This window comes from Diadema antillarum, unplaced genomic scaffold, assembly GCF_040938485.1.
Source record: "Diadema antillarum isolate AM-2024a unplaced genomic scaffold, OU_Dant_1.0 seq00001472_RagTag, whole genome shotgun sequence".
NCBI classification, from domain to species: domain Eukaryota; kingdom Metazoa; phylum Echinodermata; class Echinoidea; order Diadematoida; family Diadematidae; genus Diadema; species Diadema antillarum.
Genome location: NW_027272211.1, coordinates 615068 through 634398, shown reverse-complemented (window position 1 = coordinate 634398; position 19331 = coordinate 615068). Strand labels below are relative to the sequence as shown.

General features: G+C 39.8%; 1 protein-coding gene across 1 annotated transcript in view; it reads right to left on the bottom strand.

Annotated features, from left to right (window-relative positions):
* LOC139709823 (uncharacterized) overlaps positions 1-19331 on the bottom strand; it is a 94188-nt gene that overhangs the window by 10989 nt on the left and 63868 nt on the right. Inside the window, exons 2-3 of the mRNA XM_071621784.1 lie at positions 1762-1798; positions 646-748 (exon numbers count right to left, since the gene is read on the bottom strand). Coding sequence (XP_071477885.1) covers positions 646-748; positions 1762-1798 — 140 coding nt within the window. The remainder of the gene's footprint in view (positions 1-645; positions 749-1761; positions 1799-19331) is intronic.

The window sequence follows — 19331 nt, the reverse complement described above, 5'->3', positions numbered from 1 at the left end:
CCTATCCCAAGCAATACATCAGAGGTTTAATACATTTCTATATATATTGTAATGAATAGCGCCCCCACATGCTGACCTTGAGAAATTTCAACCATAAAAAATAGTGATGGTTGACTTGCTTTTCCTTTGTGGCTAATATGAAAATGATTGATACAAAATAAAAGCATATATACTGGGGTAAAGAAATATAAAGAAAAATATGATTTTAGCATATATCCTATATATTTCTTTATATTTTGGTAATTAGCGCCCTCAATAGGTGACCTTGAGAAATTTCAAATGTTGGGTCATGTAGAGTATGAGTTGCTCTATCCATGTGCCAAATATGACGGTGATATATTACATTATAAAGAAGTTATAGGGGGCCTGGGCCTGGAAGGGGTCAAAATAGCTTGGGCTTTATAGGGTTAAAGCTGCAAAAACATGAAGCCGCGGCGCCGCCATGTTACCAGGCACACTCTATGGTGACTTGCTCGCTTTTTCCAGCAAAGCCTGTCGCCAAGATCACGTGGCGTCGTGAGCTATATTATACGCAAGCGTATACATGGGCGATGCGCGTGGTTAAGATGGCGAAACGGCGGCTTCAAAGAAAATGACCGACGAGATATCGAGATATTTCCCCACAAAGCTCAATGGTGCACTTACGTGTAGACGATCTTGAAGTCGTCCCTTTCTTCCAGTATCTCGAATGTAGGCGACTTCTTATTCCACTTCCGCCTCTGTTCCGGATCGGTGAAGAACTCGAGCACTGGAATTAGGAAGCAAAGAAGAAACGTGGAGGGAGGTCTCGTGGTCACCTTTGAGGGACATTGAGACTGTGAAGACTATGGGTTCAAGCCTCCAGCAAACAATTCAATTCACTATAAAGCTTGACAAGCCAAGCTCTTTGCTACGTAGGCCCTATTCTGTGGAAACGCTTACACTGCAAAAAGAGCGGTGTTAGATTTAACACCATGGGTGTTAAATCTAACACCGATCAAGTGTCAATAAAGGACCACACCGGGACAGGTGTAGAAAGTACGCTTTTATGGTGTTGAAAAGTGTTCACCTGGCCCTTTCTGGTGTTAATTTGACACTGTAGTTAGTGATACATTGACACTGCGCTGGAGTTAATTTAACAATGACACTGCATGGTGTTGATTTGATACTTCTAGTGTTAATGTCAATGGTATAACACCCGTCCAGCTTCAAAAGAAGACCACACAAACTGGTGTTACTGTGGTGTAAATGTGTCTACACCCTTTTTTTTTTTTGGTCAAAAATCAAGTACTTTATCGGAAAATTTTTTATCGTCTTGTTGAAGTTCAAAATCAACAAGAAGAACAATAACTAAGAAACTATTCAAGAAACAATTTTATATTTTGAAGTGACACCAATCTGTTAATCTCACACCATAAATGAGCATCGGAAATTTAACACCAGCGCGGTGTTTCATATTTAACACCGAACTTTTTGCAGTGTAGAATTTTGAAATTCCCCAAACTTTCTTATGTCCGACACTGACGAATATTCTCACCCTTCTAATTCCAGTCTGTTTGTGAAAGTCACATTGAACATGGCACGAAACCCCACGTTGCATAAAAAGAACCTAAGTTCGAAATTAACTTTTTTTTAAAACTGATCTGAAACATAAACATACCGTCACTTTGCTCCCTTTCTATTATTCAGATGGATGTCTAATTCCAATTATTAACTTGAATATTCTTTGGGGAAAAATAAAAGTTGAATTTGAATTTGAAATTTGAAATGTGAAGGAGTTACCTTTATCGGCGGGGATGCCTGCAAAGTCCATGGAGGCCTGTAGTTGGAAATAGAAAGAGAAGTATAAAGAGTAAGAGTTAGCGAATGTATAGATACTTGAGGTTATCAAACTTTTTATGCTTTTATATTACGTAATAATACATACACATACATAAAGAGTTCAAAAGCAAAAACCGATATACGTATCAATTTTTTAGGGGAATACTTTATATTGAGAAATGGTAGTTTTGCTCGTATCTTTGTAATTGAGGGGCGTTATAAAAATAACCAACAGCATTGAGAACGGCAGTTTCTTACGAAGATGCACACGGGATTGCATAGTAATTTCATAATGTGAATCCAAGGCGTTGTGTGGAGAGAGGGATGCTAAAACGTTTCCATTGAAAAAAACTTCATGATGTTTTTACTTTTGTCTCAACTGATTGACATGTACATGCACTGCCTTTAAGTTGATGTAATGGCATCATTGCACACTGTTAGAGTGCAAACATTACAGAAAATTCCTTTCCATTGGTACAGCGAGCGCCATGCCGCCTGTAAATGATGGCTTACAAATGAAACGGGGAAATGTTTTCTACCCATAAAACACGTCGTCAGCAGCCGCCTTAATGTAATCCGGCATGTATTTTTGTGTGTCTTTGTGTTATTTTGGCATTACCAGAATTATTACCGTAATCATTTCCGTCATACCATACGTCATTCATTAAATTCATATTATTAAAGACGCGCATCTGCAGAAGAATCCATCATCGGCATCAAAATAATATCCAAGTAGAATCTCATCAATTATTTCTGATAGAATGATCACATTGAATTGACCACGGGAAACAATGTCCTTGTGCAGAAAGTTTCACAATTACTACATACGCCTTTAATGGGGGTGTCAGTCGCTATACGTAACACATTTTCAAATTATGAAAACCTGTACACATTGTTGTCACCTACATCGACCGCCACACACATTACACACACAGCTACATCCGCCACACACTTTATACACACACAGCCATATACAAACAATATGCAGCGAGAGAAATTTACACTGTTCGCCATGCATTGATCCTTGTGACAGAAAGCTTTCTATTCTGACGCGCACTACATTCTTTGCACGTGTTCATGGATCGGGGGTTCCCCGGGTAAACACTGATATATTTTTTCCCCCCATAAACGATGATCAGCTGCGCCTTTGCCAATAAAGAGCATCGGCGTCAATATTGACGATCATTAGCACAGATATCGCGATCTTGGCCTTGGAACCCGTCCCGCGATATTACCGATCAAAATCGGTGTTAATCAACAGCTTTAGTCGGATGGTCCCACGTGATCCCTCGCTCGATAACTCGATCGTTATGTTTTTACGAACGGGTTGTTGACCCGGATTTAAGATATGTCATTACGCGTTGAAAGGGTCTCTTCATCAACACCTCTCTGTCGATGAGAAGCTAGTCTTGCTTGTTTCAGACCTTACCGTGCAGGATGCCAAGTTTACCATAGGTTTTCCCCTTAAATTCTTTTCTTAAGCAGTTTTCATGTGTGTGTTGACGGTTGGATTTGATTTTGCCGCACACTCGAGCAGTTACAGTATACAGGCAGTCTTATTCTTTCATGATTAGTGACTTCAAACAAGCTAAATCTAGTTCAAGTGAAGCATGTAGGCCTACTTTTGCTTTTTTTTCCTCATAGAAAAAAAAATCCCCAACATAATCTTAGTTTAACGAAGAATGAGATTTTCATAGTGATATTTCACAGCATGAGTTCATGACAAGCCGACAATCACCACAAAATTGTTTTTATATGAGTAGCGATTTTTCATCTTCTCAACTAAGATCTGAAATAATAATGTGCAATTCTGCATAACATTGCTCCTACTTGTTGTAACAGAAAATCAATTTTGGAATTTTACTTCTAATGTCATTTTTGAGCAAGTCTTGAAGCTAAAAAGACTACAACAAACAAACAAACAAACAAACAAACAAGCAAACGTAATTAACATTCTTGTCGTGCACATTGCAGAGCATGGTACTCAAATGCGTCATCAGTTACGCAACCACAGGCAAACCTCGCACTGATTCCAGTACTCTCCCAGCGCTATGCATCAATGCTTTACAAAATAGACGCCCCTAGCTGTGTCTATGTGATACAGACACAGACACACACAACATACTTCAATGATTACATTTACACATATTAAGTGATTTGAAGTACAAAGATTGTATATTACGACGGCTCTTACAGATACAGAATCTGGCATGCTACATGACCAGTGATGACCGCACGGCAAGTTATACATGAAGGACAAGTGTTTTGAAATACTGTTGAAGTGTCGCTGCTTCATTCCTTTTCCACTGGATCTTGCCCGATGTTTCATATCGAGACGTTGAAATGAAACTTTCTGAGCGTAAATTGAGGATTTTATTGGTTTCCTGATGCTGTAATACCCATACAAACTGGTCAATTGAATGGATGGCATGCGTCCCAGAAGTTTTAGCAACCCTTTAGACCGTCAACTATGGAAAGCGGCCACAGTACATTCTGAATTCAATGTCATGGCCGCCTATTAGGTGCTGTAGAATGTCAGATATACTAGCGGAACGACATCATGTGAATCGTCCCCCTACCGGCAGACATTTAACGATTTAAAGTCATCGTCAAACTACATTAATAGAATTTGATCTTTTCTCAATTTCATATGACTTTGTCTTATCTTCTCGGTGTTTCAGGGAAAGGAAGTTCCGTCGGAGAAAGGGGAGTATAGCCTCGAACTAACAATAATGATTCTTGAGAATATCAAAACATCAAGGTTAACATTACGAAAAGGAGAACTTTACACGCAGCAAGTATAGTAAGAAGAGAAAGCGAACATGTCGCGATGGACAAAGAACATTAGGGATGCCATAGATCTAGAGTTTCTTGAGTGTCTGCTGGTAGCAGTCTGTCTATACAAATCTGTCTATCTGTCTGTCTGACTCTCTCTCTCTCTATCTCTCTTTCTCTGTCTGTCTCTTTCTCTTTTTCTCTAGTCTGATCTATAATGCCATGTCATGAAAAAAAGTGTACTGATCCAGCGAAGGAAACAGGGACAAGGGACAGGAACAAGATACAGCAGTGAGTTAATATTATAGGCCTAATATAAGAATATTACGTTGAAAACGTTGAAATAGATAAATAGATACAAAGATGAGAAAGAGAGAAAAAAGAAGAGATAGATATATTGATAGATAATATGTAGATGATAGATAGGGAGATGAAGATATGAATAAGTAGATTAATAGATTATGATAATGTTTATAGATTAGAGATACATTGATTGTTAAAGAGAAAAATAGACAGCTGATAGACGTAAAGATGATATAGAGCAGAATGCATATTGTGATAGATAAATATATAAATGACAGATAGAAAGATATATAAATAGATAGAGGCCTACATATATATACATGATTATAGAGAAGTATAGATAAATGATTAGATATATAGATGATTCAGAGGAAGATGAATATAACTATAGAGATGATAAATAGAAGATAAAATAGGTAGATGAAATAAGACAATAGATAGATAAGTATATAAATAGATATCACTGACAGCTAGATAGATAGTAGGCCCAAGGGATAGAAAGAGAGAGAGAGAGAGAGAGAGAGAGAAAGAGAGAAAGGAAGAGAGAGAGAGAGAGAGAGAGAGAGAGGGAGAGACAGGTGGATGATGAGGGAAGGAGGCCAGGAAGAGAGGGAAGAAATTTGGGCGGAAAAAGAATGATATCGCCCACGTGTAATATGAACTGCTCTACCTCCTCGCAAATACCCCCAATGCCTTAACCCCGTTCTAGTTGGTTTTTGCGTACAATCCAATATTGGCCGAAGCAAGCATCTCCATTCGTTTATGTAAATGACATGCGCACAGCCAAGCACGCTACGACACGTAAAAAATCCCATATATTCGCTGGGTGGGGTGGTTGGTCTTCCCTAGCCCTCGCTTCGGCGAGAATTCGTGATCTATCACCTTGAATTCATCGTGATCATGAACCCTCGTGTAATATATATTCACCAACGGCTGCTTCTGGATATGAACAGTTTTTAAGCACTGCAGGCAAGTATTAAAAGACTACCATGAAGAAAAAACAGGAACAACAACTGTGGAATACGACGATGATGAGTCAATGCAGCATGTATCAATAAAGGGTCTAGATCATGAGACTACACTGATCTCGTGGCCTGAATTTGACCCGCGAGTGAAGGGCGCCGTTCTTCAAAATGCGAGCTTTTGGAGGCAGGTTTTCACCTCGCCGTGCACGGCGGTTTAATACTATGTAGCCTATGGTATACTGCCAGACTCACTCACACCTGTACCTGCAGCACCTGTTATGCGAACTCCCGCACAAATTAGACTGGCACGTGATACAAAGTGTGCAATTCCACAGTCTCGCTTCAAGGCGTTTTTACATACAGCTCACGCATATCAGAAGCTGTTTAAACGTCCGGTGTTCCCACGACGCTTACTCGTAGTAACGTCATCGCTTTAATCACTTCTTCGGTAGTTTCCTGAGAGCAACGACTAATTACACGTCTGATTAGTGACAAACGATTCATAGTGCAAATATCTAATGTGTGTTTCTATTACTCATTATGATTCGTGAATACAAAGATAATGAATGACTGTGAATGGTTCGGAAACTTTTAATTACTTATGATACATACATATACCTTGGGGTTTTTTTTCATATTCGCTCACGGTTAGTTGCAATAATACCTTGTAGCTCCTTTTCTATACATGAGTAAACACGTTTATTTTAAAAGAAATACAGATTAAGAGTGGATGGAGAATTTTGATTCCCTATGATGGCCGTAAAGATTCATCCAAACCTGCACAAAATGATAAACATCGGATTAAAGCATCTTTTCTTCACCTCTAACGTACGGTAAAGATCACAGTGATCAGAATAACACTCCATTGTTCACAATGTTGTGAGACTGCATACTGCAGCTGCATTGGTCCAGAAACCAATGTTGTGCATGCATACGAAGGTCGATAAAGACCAACACAGATTTCTTTTTGGTCGTGTATTTGTCCGAATGTCTCAGTAAAATTGTTCAAACGCTAGTTGCAAACGACCAAACTTTCGATGGTCTTCTATTCTACGCCGAGCGACTAAAATAATTGACACAGTAGGTTAACATCTACACACGATAACTCCGTAATCGTGCTAGCACGCCACCACCGACCTCTTTTGTCGCAGTTGTGGCAATATATTGCGCATCAGCTCGATCGTATCCACCCAGGTTGGCACGCACACACGGACGTACGGCGCCGCGTATATATAACGTGGAAGAATGATGCATACTGAGTCACTAATTATTCTCGCCTCACCTATATTGCACACGCCCGAGAAAACACGTGTCCTTTAAATTGCAGCCCTAATTAAGTACACACATTCATGGTCGTTTAACCTCGATTTCTAGATAGAACGAGGTACGACTTCTGCACATTCCATGACGAAGCCACATTCTATAGGCATTTCTCGGAACTTGACTACTTATTTAGTGAGCATGTTTTATTGGTTTGTTTTTTTGACCCAGTATATAGACTGCAGCCTCCTTGCCACCCTTATTTCTGCCTGTCATTTCTTTTTTCCATTTTCATTAATACAATCGTGTTAGTTTGTCATGTTAATTTCGGCATTCCTCTTCCTCCAGAGAAAGATAATAGAAATCCGAATACATAATTCTTTCTCATATTTCATTTATCCTTCTCGATCATTAAAAAGAAAATCTCGCCTTTGATTTGCATTGGAAACAAGCGAGAAGATAGCGACAAAGCCTGTCTGTATAGGCTGCTACATTCTTCATGTGTAAAGCGCTGTGGAGTTAACAATATAATCAAGTAAATGTTGTGTGATTCTAATACATGTATACAGGAATGCACGCACGGCAACTAAGTGATTATTAACATGCAGCTATTCGTATGTGACGCAATGAAATGCTTTGATACTGCATGGTACTGATTGTGGATACGGCTAAGCGTAACCTTGTAAACACCAAATACCTAAGAGCATTATTGTCTTTAATCACTTGGCTTTACAGTCGGTGGTTGTCTGTGAGGGTTAAGCTTGTAAAAAATATCGACTATGTGTGTATTTAGCTCGCAACAAGGCGGTAAAGGCCTTTTTGGGTTATACTCCCTCAGTATTTCTATCTTTTGTTTTGGTTTACTTTTTGTAATACAAACAGAAAACAAAAACAAGTAAGCACGAATGTGTCTATAACCACTGCAAATTTTATGAAGTGCCCTAAAACATGCACACACACGCGCGTGCAAAAAAGCAATGTTGTCAACTAAAATTTGCTTCAGTGTGTTTACGTACTAAAAATATCATTTCCGCGTGGGAGTTAGGCATGTAGGTCCAGTTTCGGATTCGTGTCAATACTGGAGAGTGTCATATACGACACATTTTCTTTTACGATTGTTTGGAAAAGGAAGATTTTGCTATCCACAAACTCTCAGCAATGTCTGATAAAGCTCGTCTATCGTTCTGGGACAGTTAATGTGTTCGCCTTTCCTTATGCTTACATGAGTATTATACTGCTACACAGACTAAGGGAGTGAATTAAAGAAATTAATTTTTGTAATTAAATCGTGCATCTTCCTCAGCTTTGCATGGCACATGTCACATGTCATGGAATATTACCTGGCAAAAATTACAGTTTTTGATGAATTGGGTTGATCTAAAGTTGATCAATATCATTGAAAAGTATAACATGTTGTATGTCTGTGGAGTGAAGTCACAGCTTCTCTTTTCTTATTTTCACGAACCACCCCTCCCGCGATGACAGGCAAATCCCTACTCTTTATAGTGGACGATTCCGCATTTCTGTATAGCATAAAAGTAAACATTAAAGATATTGTAAGTGATCCATGTAACACATGCAATTAATTTCAATAATAACAAAACCACTCGGTGTAATGCAAATACGGAAATGATCACATTAATGTGCCCGCAGATACGGCTCATGTTACGATTATTTTTGACGCCTGGACACGCTCCTACAAAAAGTACAGAGAAAAACAAGAACGGAATTCTACCAGTAACGAATTACGCTTTATGTATGTCATGTCCTTATAATTTTTGAATGTCCTAAATTAAAGTGAGTGCGACATGCCTCGAAATTCCTTAAAGAAATACTGAATCCCGCACTCAAGAGGCGCTCTTGTATGCATATTCTGCCATCAGTTCCGAATGTCCGATTTAACAATTTCGTACGGCCCTCTACAAATAAATCTCCGGTCTGTACGCGTGCCTTGAAACTATCGGCGAGATTTTGATAAAAGCACGAAAACATGATCTACAACTCATTATTTAAAGTACCAAAACTACAAGAGGACACTCTCCATTTAATTGTCACACATTTCATGATTATTATGTATTTTTTTTCGTGTATATGATGTATTTTTATCGTTTTTTAGGGGATGGAAATGCACTGATTGGGAGCTTTGGAAAGACATGGACAAGGAAAAAAAGTATCTGACTCTCAATCTTAAGACACTCACATGTAGCCGCGCACATACCCACGCATATCCGTTGTAGCACCGATTTTTACTTGGCAAGCCAAAATCAAGTTTGACAGAAATTCGAAAACCCATATCGTATCGGCGAAAAAGAGAGAGAGAGAGAAAGACAGACAGAGGGAGATCGTGTGTGTTTATGGGGGGGGGGGGGGGGAGGTAAGCTATGGGGAAGAGGCGGTGGGGGAATGTATGCTAAAACCCTATCATTTACACGACGAAGAATCGGGCGACTCACGATCATCCAATCCACAGAAGTAAACTGCGCCGTTCCGCCACCAACTGTCGTTTAGTCTGGTTGCGTCTGAGCGTAGTTCTTTAACAGTCCCAGCAGCTCTCTCAGCCACTCATCTCATTTTCTCTCTCGCTTCCTGTTCTTTACTCATCAATTTCTCTGTCTCCCTCTCCCGTTCACTCTTCACCCCCCCCCCCACTCTCTCTCTCTCTCTCTCTCTCACTCACTGACATTGTCCAGACTTTTGACTGAAGGCCAATGACGAATCCCGAAATCGGTTTGGGCTTACGTGTCCATGTGACCCAGATATCGTCGTACCATGGCAATTGAAAACTATGGACGTACCTTACTCAAGAGAGCAGGGAAAATTGTTTGCTATTTGGAGTCGTTTCCCGATCAGCACAAGGTGAAGCACACAAACAAATATAAAAATGAGTGCAATAAATCAGAAGAAATTGATTGGAGTAGACAAATAAGAGGTTAATACGACGAGCCACTGAAGACTGCAGACAAGAAGTTACCTTAAAAGAGGAAGGATCCATCTGATTCATCAAGAACACTAACACTCGCCAATGTTTTTTTTTTTTCTGTATTTCTATTTACCTTTTTTACCATTTGGCTTACCATAGACAAAATAATGATAATGATAGTAATAATAATGATAATAATAATAATAACGATATAATAATGATGATAATGATAATGATGGTAATGATAATAATAATAATAACAATAATAACGATATAATAATGATGATAATAATGATAATAATAGGCTCTACTGTTTAGACATGGTCAGCATGGAGGCTTATTTGATGCTATAGGATTTATGCAGAGAAACAAGGAATTAACGAAGTACTGTTCATCTCGTTCTCTGTGACCAGTAGACAAGACTTACAATAGGTTTGCAGACATTTTAATCATCGCACACACACACACACACACACACACACACATACATCGTGGCTTTGCGTTTTACGATCACCCGCCTTTGTTTTTTTCCTTTTATGCATTCGCTTCGCGTTTTTACCCCCAAAGAATCCCGTTCCCCCGCCCCCTCAGGCGTAATATATGACAACGTCTTGAAGATATGCTAATTTTTGTCTGCCTCGGCGCGGTTAGATGCATAGAAGACAGGGAGAAGAGCTCAATAGCGTCTAGTGCACAGGGCGGGATTCAATGCTAATCATGGAGTATCGTCGGGTTATCATAGCCTTAGTACAAGGAAAGGAAGGCTTATTTCCCAATCTAGCTTCAGCTATTGAGACATTGATCTCTTATAACAATCCGGCACTCTCTCCGAACTTCTGCTGAGCAATGACGGGAGGAACAAAAGTCAAATCCCCAGACATAAAAGAAACAAAGACAATGACACTCAAGGAAGGTGACATAGAAACGTGATTTAAAAATAAAACAAGATGGGAAATCCTGTATACATTTATATCAAAAGGTCTTAAAAATGCACCAGGAAGGAAAGCTGGCAAAAACAAACAAACAAACAAACAAATAAACTTGACGCCCAAGCAAGCTAGTAACACCTGTTTTAGCGCATCCTTATTTGTCTTCACATGAAATGAGGCGAAGTTGAGAATTATTGCTGCTAATCGTCTTACTATTAGTTATTATAATAGAGAGGATTAATGTGTGTAGGAACAACACCTTCCATTATCTGCGACGTGCAACACTTCCCTGGCACGTACTAATGATCCCTTTTCTCTCTATTTTTTTCTTCTTCTTTCTTTTCTCTCTGCTAAGTGGTCTGAGTACATGGAATACGCATTTTCGCGGGAGTCTAGTCCGTACCAGCGTATCTCGCGTATTCAGTCAAGCATGTTATGCCAGAAAATGTCAACGTGCTTAGCATAATGCGGCACATCATTATTCTAGTGTTGTAAAGACCATCCTTCTCCCTCACCCCTCTTTCTCTCTTCCTTCACCCACCCCCCCCCCCTCCCTCTTTTTGCTCGTAGCTGTCTGGGGTCTCGCCCCGTCGAGCGCCCGTAAATGACTTGTCTGTCAAGAAGAAAACACAAAGGTGTGACGTTGAGGGGGTGGGTGAGTTTCGCAGCCGGCGGTGACGAAGAACCGACGACGGTGCACCGCCGGTGACTACCCTCCTCCGAAGGGGATGGCGTAATAAATTGCGCGTTGATACCCGAAGTGACGATGGCCCCAGCATTTCTTTGCGTGGTAATCTGCGGCACGGCGTAGCGGTCAATGGCAGCGCGCGTTAAATCAATGGAGGCTATAAATAAATACACCCCAACATTGTGGATTCCTGTCAAGTTCGTATAATGCTCAGTAAAGTGCCTTCGTATGTAAATACTGCGTGAAAAATCGTGACTGCCAAAACGGGTAGGCTCAAGCATGCAGTGTTCTCAGTACGACGATAAGAAGGACGGAAAGAAAGACACACTGAAGTAAAATCATTTGCAGAAGTAAAAGTTGTGGTAGTAGTAGTCGTAGTCGCAGTCTGATATAGGGCCGGCGCCGCGTTTTGATTAAAATGGGGGGGGGGGGGGGGGCAGTTTATGTTTTCGTGCTACTTCCGGGTTTCATCACCTGACAAGCAGAAAAAAAACCCTTTCAGGCCAGTTTTCTGGTACAACTTCCGGAGTTCATCGGCTGCCAAGCAAAAACAAAAAAGTTTCACCACATTTTTCTATTGCCACTTCCGGGGTAAAAAAAAAAGGGGGGGGTGGGTGGGTAAGTGCCTATAGACCCTGTGTATTCCTATGTATTATAAAAAAAGAAAAGTGGGGGCCCGAGGCGCCCCCCCCCCTCCCGTTGCACCGACCCTGGGATAGTAGTAGGGCCTAGTAGTAGTAGTAGTAGTAGTGGTAGTAGTAGTAGCAGTGTAGTATATCGTAGGAACAATAATTATGGAAGGATAGTGGTAGCGGTGGTATAGAACGTATGGAAACTGAAATTTGTTAAGGTCATTATCTTAATCTTGACACTCTATCATCAAATATAAATAGAAGGAAGGACGTGTGAATTAAGCCATAGCCTATGGAAATGTATACTTTTTAAAGTCCTAAACAATATCTATTGGAAGTTCCAAGCCCCATGGCGAACGGGATTAGATGTAAGCAAAGAAAGATGGGTGGATTATTTCGCATAATAATTCCCATTACCTAATTTTTGAATCTGCTTCTCTTCTTCTTTACATCTCGAACGACCGAAAATTCTGGGAGAATATTGCAAAGAACACTGTGAGGACTGAAGATGATCTTCAGGAAATGAGACAGAGAGAAATATATAAATATAGACAGAGAAATATATAATATAGACAGAGAGAAATATATAATATAGACAGAGAGAAATATATGAATATAGACAGAGAGAAATATATAATATAGACAGAGAGAAATATATAATATAGACAGAGAGAAATATATAAAATAGACAGAGAGAAATATATGACTATAGACAGAGAGAAATATATTATATAGACAGAGAGAAATATATAAATATATGGAACAAGATAAGAAATAGAAAAATACGAAGAGAGGGAAAATGGCAGTGTCAGTGTGTGTATGTGTGTATGTGTGTATGTGTGTGTGTGTATGTGTGTGTATGTGGAGTGTGATATACAAGGAAAGAGAGAGAGAGAGAGAGAAAGAAAAAGTGTGCGTACGTGTGTCGGTGTTATGAGTGGTGGTGTATGTGTGTGTGTGTGTGTGTGTGTGTGTGTGTGTGTGTGTGTGATAGATCGAAGGCGACTGCAAGAAAGACACAGGGAGAGATATGCAAAGAGCAAGAGGGAGAAAAAAAACGGCGGGAAAAACACGTACATGAGTCCCTTGTGAAACACTGCGATACATCTTCATCAATAATTGTCTGTAGAGTGCAGTTGAGGGTCCCGGATGTGTGGGCGTCAAATTAATGGGAAACAGAACTGAAGTTAGCAACTTTTTATGTGTGATAGTCTCTTTCCTATGTACTTTTGTTCACTGCATCATGCATTGCATTATGAATTAAAAATAATGACTAATAATGCATATAAGTCTATCTCATCTCATTTTCTGCATTTTCTGTTCAATGAGTTTTGTAGTTAACAGTCTTGCAATGTTTTTTTTGGTCATAACTTGAGTCCCCCTTTTATATTGATGGCTAATTTGAGGCAAATCAAAGTGAAGTCCTATATTGCAGGTCAGGACAAGTATGAAGTGGTGACTGTGAAGCTATTCAGAAGATTTATTATTTTTCGCACACAACAACACAATAGGGTTTGGAAGCGGAGACTAATCTTTCATTTGGAAGATCGTCATGAATATGAATCTCATTTCTGCCTCTGGGCTTTTGAGATTTTTTACGCGAACACGCCACGAATAAAGATGCACGCACGCAAACACACACACACACACACACACACACACACACACACACACACACACACACACACGCACGCACACGCAGATGCTTTCGCAGAGAAGCAAAGCTAATGTGGCGTCCCGCTAACGAAAACATGGGCAGGACCCATGCAACCACTGCTCACACTGGTCACCAGACTGCGGGGGCCTGCAATAGCAACACAAGGGAGCGAACCGTGCTGTGGAAGAAGAAAATGCATGGCATATTTTCAGTGTGGGAAAGCGTCGTACGGGTCAGCATGCACGTACGCATTGCTGAGAGAAGGCCTGTACACACTCAACCATCGCTGCCCACAGAGAAGATATGTAATAATCCTGCTTATTGTGTCCAGGAAAAGGAATATAGAAAGAAATATGACAGTCGATTTGAGAGAGAGAAAGTAAAAGAGAGGGAGATAGGAGAGAAAGAGAGAGAGAGAATAGTATCTATACTTAGATTATTGGGGGGGGGGGGGAATAGATACGAGAGTAGATTTCCAGTCATATAGAGAAAGAACAGTTAGTGAAATTGAAGTTGACACCCATATTTGAATTGTTCCAAGAATAGAAGAAACAATAGACGAGGCAGCAGATTTATAACTACATGAGGACTGAAAGAGCAGCAGAGAGAAATATACAGAGATAGATAGATAGATAGATAGATAGATGATAGATATAGATGAATAGATATAGAAATATATGATATATAGACAATAGATGATAGATAGATAGATAGATAGATAGATAGATAGATAGATAGATAGGATAGACGGAGATAGACGGAGAAATAGAGAAAGGGTGTAGGAAGAGAGAGGACTATTTATATCAATGCTTATAATCTGTTAATGGAAACATATAGAAAGAAATAGACACTAAAATACACACGTTTACGTGGAAAGCACAATCGAGAAGGCGAAGCGACAGCCAAGAACGCGAGTTTCTTTAGATAGTCGCGACACGAATACCATTGACAGTAACATAAACAAAATCTAAAACCCAACGAACGCTGGGTTCTATTTATAATCGTCTTCTCCTGGTCGATTTCCAAGAAAAGGAAAAAGCAGAATAAAGATCAACATAAGAAGTGTGCCCGAAGCTGAAATCTACTTCTCAGAGAGGCCATTCATTTAGGTTTCTCTTTACACGAAAACTCGACGATGTACAACTCGATTCAAAATATCTCGCATGCTTACATTTCTCGCATGAGTCCGAATTCAATAAGAGTGAAATTGATTTATTTCCCTCCGTTTTCAGTGTGTGTCCTTTTTACTTTCCTGCTTTGACAAATCCGAGTGTTAACCTTTTCCGTGCCAGCGACTTTTTACGCTTTGTGCAACGCTATAGGGTTTTCTGTGCGAATCGGGACTTGAAGCGAAAAAAGGTTTATGAATAATTACAATAGAACATTGTATCATCACTATGTAGCACCCATACCACTAACACAGTAGAGTCAAAATGAGCGATGAAATAGTTTTGTCATATTTACATCTCTCTTATGATCTCTGTCCACTGCGCAGAGTTCGCTTGTTTTGCCTGCCCTTGATATATCATCTTCGACAGTCTTTATCAGCGTAAATGGTGAGTGGATTAGAAGGCGAACGGTCTGTTGATCATCTCACCCACCCTCTCTGTCTCCTTTCTTGCCATCTCCATGGTTACGGTATTTCGCGCCACTGCATCCAGTTTATCGTCTGACGTTACATATTAATCTTTGAGAGGATTTTTATCAATTTCCATTTTTGTATACCTGTGTGCATAAACATCTCACTCTCTGAGACGAAAGAAAAAGAGGTTTATTGGCATGCTATCCGCAAAAGGAGGTGAAGATATTAATATCTCGGCACAATCCTCTTATTTTCAGTGTAATCTCGTCCGAAGGTGGTTTTTATCATCACAATACCACAAGCCAGATCTTGTGTCTATACTAACAACACAGCACTTTGAAGTAGAGACGTACAGAGCTCTTTGAATTTTGCTTCATTTTCTTAGGATTCTCAAGTGCGTTTCACTCTCATACGACGTGAAGAAAAGGTCATTTAATCATGTAAAAAAGTTATGTTATGTAAGAGTTAAACATTCTATCATGTTCACCAAGGAGACTTGTGGTATTTGAATAATCAATGCGCGGTAAACCATTTCGTTCGTTCGTTCTCAAACACATTGAAATGGGAAGGACTAAAACTCACGGAAGAAGGAATGTTCCTATGTATACTGTATTGTATTCTTTTTTTTTTTTTACTTCCTGTCTTCAGTCATTGTGAGAACTTATGTTCTTGTCATCGTTATTGCTGACTTGTTTGCGTACAGCATAGACATAATGCAAAGGGGCTGGAAAGGTTTAGCTGTTCGTTGCATGCGGAACATGATCTAAATCTCAACCATCGCCACAACTTTGGTGTCAGATTGGCGTCATTTCACAAACGCATTATGACGTCAGTACTTTCATATCTTCAGTAGACATCTTGTCAGAGAGCACTTCACAATACGGGAATGATGTAACAGAATGATTGTACATGCAAAACACACAACTATTATGCTTGTCTTTGCCATTTGTTTGGTTTCGCCGATGGCATGTGAATGTCTCATGTGTGAATTCATGAATATGTGCGAGCTCAAGCGAAGTGTGTACGTGCGTGTGCGTGCTTGTATACTTTTGCTCGTATGTGTATAGTGGTGTATGTGTGAGTGTGTGCACAAATCTTGCCTTAAAAAACATTGCTTGTTTTCGTTCTCGGCTTGTCTGCTTTTCCGCATTTACTAGAGCCACCAACTATACATAATTAACCCCAACCAACAACAACAACACCACTAAAGGAAAAAAACAACAACAACTAAACGAAAACACTAAATTCTTCATCGTTTAATGATATAACTCAGATAGACTAGTCTATACGGGTCACTTCCCCGGGGAGAGGCAGCGCAGGACAACGCCGCCAGTGGAGAGGTGTATTACTTTATAATCAGAAGGGCGTTCGTGCAGTCACAAATCAATGACATTAAGGACCTTGTGCTCGTGAAGGTAACTATTCACTGACTGCCGTAACCAGCAAAGAGCGCTCTTCAACTTTACTATCGCTGGGTGATGGGATTTTAAACCGTACTTAGTGTTGTCCTTCATCATTCCATATGTAGGAGAAAAAATAATGTTGAAGATTTTTCTTTCTTCACTGAACCTTTCTGCCATGTAAATGAAACTTCCAAACGCTTGAAATAAAATAACATTTCGCCACACGAATCATAAGAATTCATCATTCATTTTTTTTTTAATCTCAAACTCCACAAGAATTGTAATGACGTCGTCATCACATTGCAAATTCTCTTGCTTGGATTTCGATCTTCTTTTATCTTTTTTTTTTTCAAGATTTGCAAACCTGTCATTTCACTCGTGACATTCAAACTCTTATTCTAGCCAGAGAAAGAGAGAAAAATAGAGATAGCAATAGTATGTTTGTGAGAAATTCAAAAAATTAAAAAAAAAAAGATCCGTTTCAGAGCTTGCTCAAGCAACAACGCCAGCGACATTATAGAAAAAGATTAATCAGTTAATACTATAAGTTGGCAACAGTGCTCAGCTAGACCAATATGTACGTTGTTGTTGTTGTTGTTGCTGTTGTTGTTTTAGATAGAAAAAGAAATGAAGAGAGAAAAAAATGGGACCCTACTAAAAAATACTTTGCCCTGCTTTTGCATTTCAAGAGGAAAAATGAAAAAGTAAGAGAAATGGATGAGAAAAGGGCTTTCTTCTCTGCACTCCTTACGAAAAAAATTGAGATGGAAGTATACAACACATAAACAAAATAGGAAAGTTCTTCGTCGGTGTGTAATAAACAGAAACTGAAGAAATTAGAGTCATAATAAAAGCACCGCAGACGTTAAAAGAAAGAAAAAATGAAATGAACTAGTAGATAAATGAATAGATAAAATAAAAACAATAAATTGGCATTTGGTATTGCATCATTCTTTTGAGAATTAAAAAGATATATTATCCCCTGAATTTGTTGAGACGACTGAGAGAGGAGGCTAGTCATCAGGAATTGACATACAAAGCCCTGGGGTTTGTTAAAGAGTAGTAGCAGCCACTGGTAGCAGCCTGTCTGTCATGCGATCACTGCTTCATTAGGCGTCGTGTCGAGACGTATCCCGCATTGACGGGCGCAGAGCGTGGGATTAGATAATAGACAGCAACGACTGTATGTGCGAGGTTAATTTCGGAAATCACGTGATGAAGGGAATGGGGGGGGGGGGTGGGAGTATACGATCACTGTGTTGACAAGAAACAAGCAGAATGCACACTGGTTGATGCTTTGCTTATTAATCAATAGATTGTTTCTGTAATGTATTACAATTTATGGATGTTTCTCTTCCTACAGAACCGGTCTATTTAATCTGAGAACATGGGGGCATTTCATGAAGTATTTTGGTCGGATATTTTTCTGACAAACTGTTACAAGCTATTGAAATCCTTGCATCTGATTGGCTGAGAGCCCATTTTGTCCGACAACTTGTCGGACAAAATGTTTCATGAAATGCCCCCCATATATCTATGTCCACTTTGCATTATTTCCCATCCCCACAAACATAAGTATAAACATTAAAGAAAGACCCCCCCCCCCCCACACACATACAGAGAGACTCTCTTTCTCATTCTCTCCACTCATTATAACGTATCGAATGCTTTTCAACGCCTGGTTGCTCGTGTAATAAGATGCTCAGGGTAATATAGAGAACACCCTACTATAATGCATGGTGAAATACAGTCGACTTTTGCAATCATTGAGATAATTGGCCTGGATTGACGGTCCTATAATGTTTCGCTCATTGAGAACACTACGTAGTAGCCATGCCAAACGATGGTATAAAGAACGTCCTCTCAAGCGAAATGACGCGTGCTGCTCAAAGAGTTAGGTATACTCAGTACAATCTCCTTGGTGCTGCCGTATCTGAGCATGGAGCTACTGTAGCTCCACAGTCTGAGGGAAGACACAGGACTCTTTTTTTTTTTACATTCGCAACACGCTGTGGCGTTCACAGATGCCATCAATCAGCGAGTCACGCTTCGTCGGTCAACCTTTAATTGAAGCGTCCAGGCTTGAATGGTGTGTCAGATTCTCACCACTATTGGCCAGCTGTGCGGAGATGGCGTTCACACCGCTTAAAGGGCGCCTCCGGAGAAATCAGCATCCAGTTATATAGCTCACGCAAATTTATTCGTCTAAAATGTTTTGTATTGTTTCCGCTTTTGTTGTTGTTGTTTTTTCGATTAAAAGAAAAAGGTGTGTGTAGGGAGGGGGGGGGGGGAGAAAGTACACGATACGGAGGCGAAGAACTGGACAAAAAAATGCCTATTTTTAACGACATCGGCATGCGAGCATTTCATAGTTAGCTATGATTTATTTACGAATTTTAATGCCATTAATCACAGAG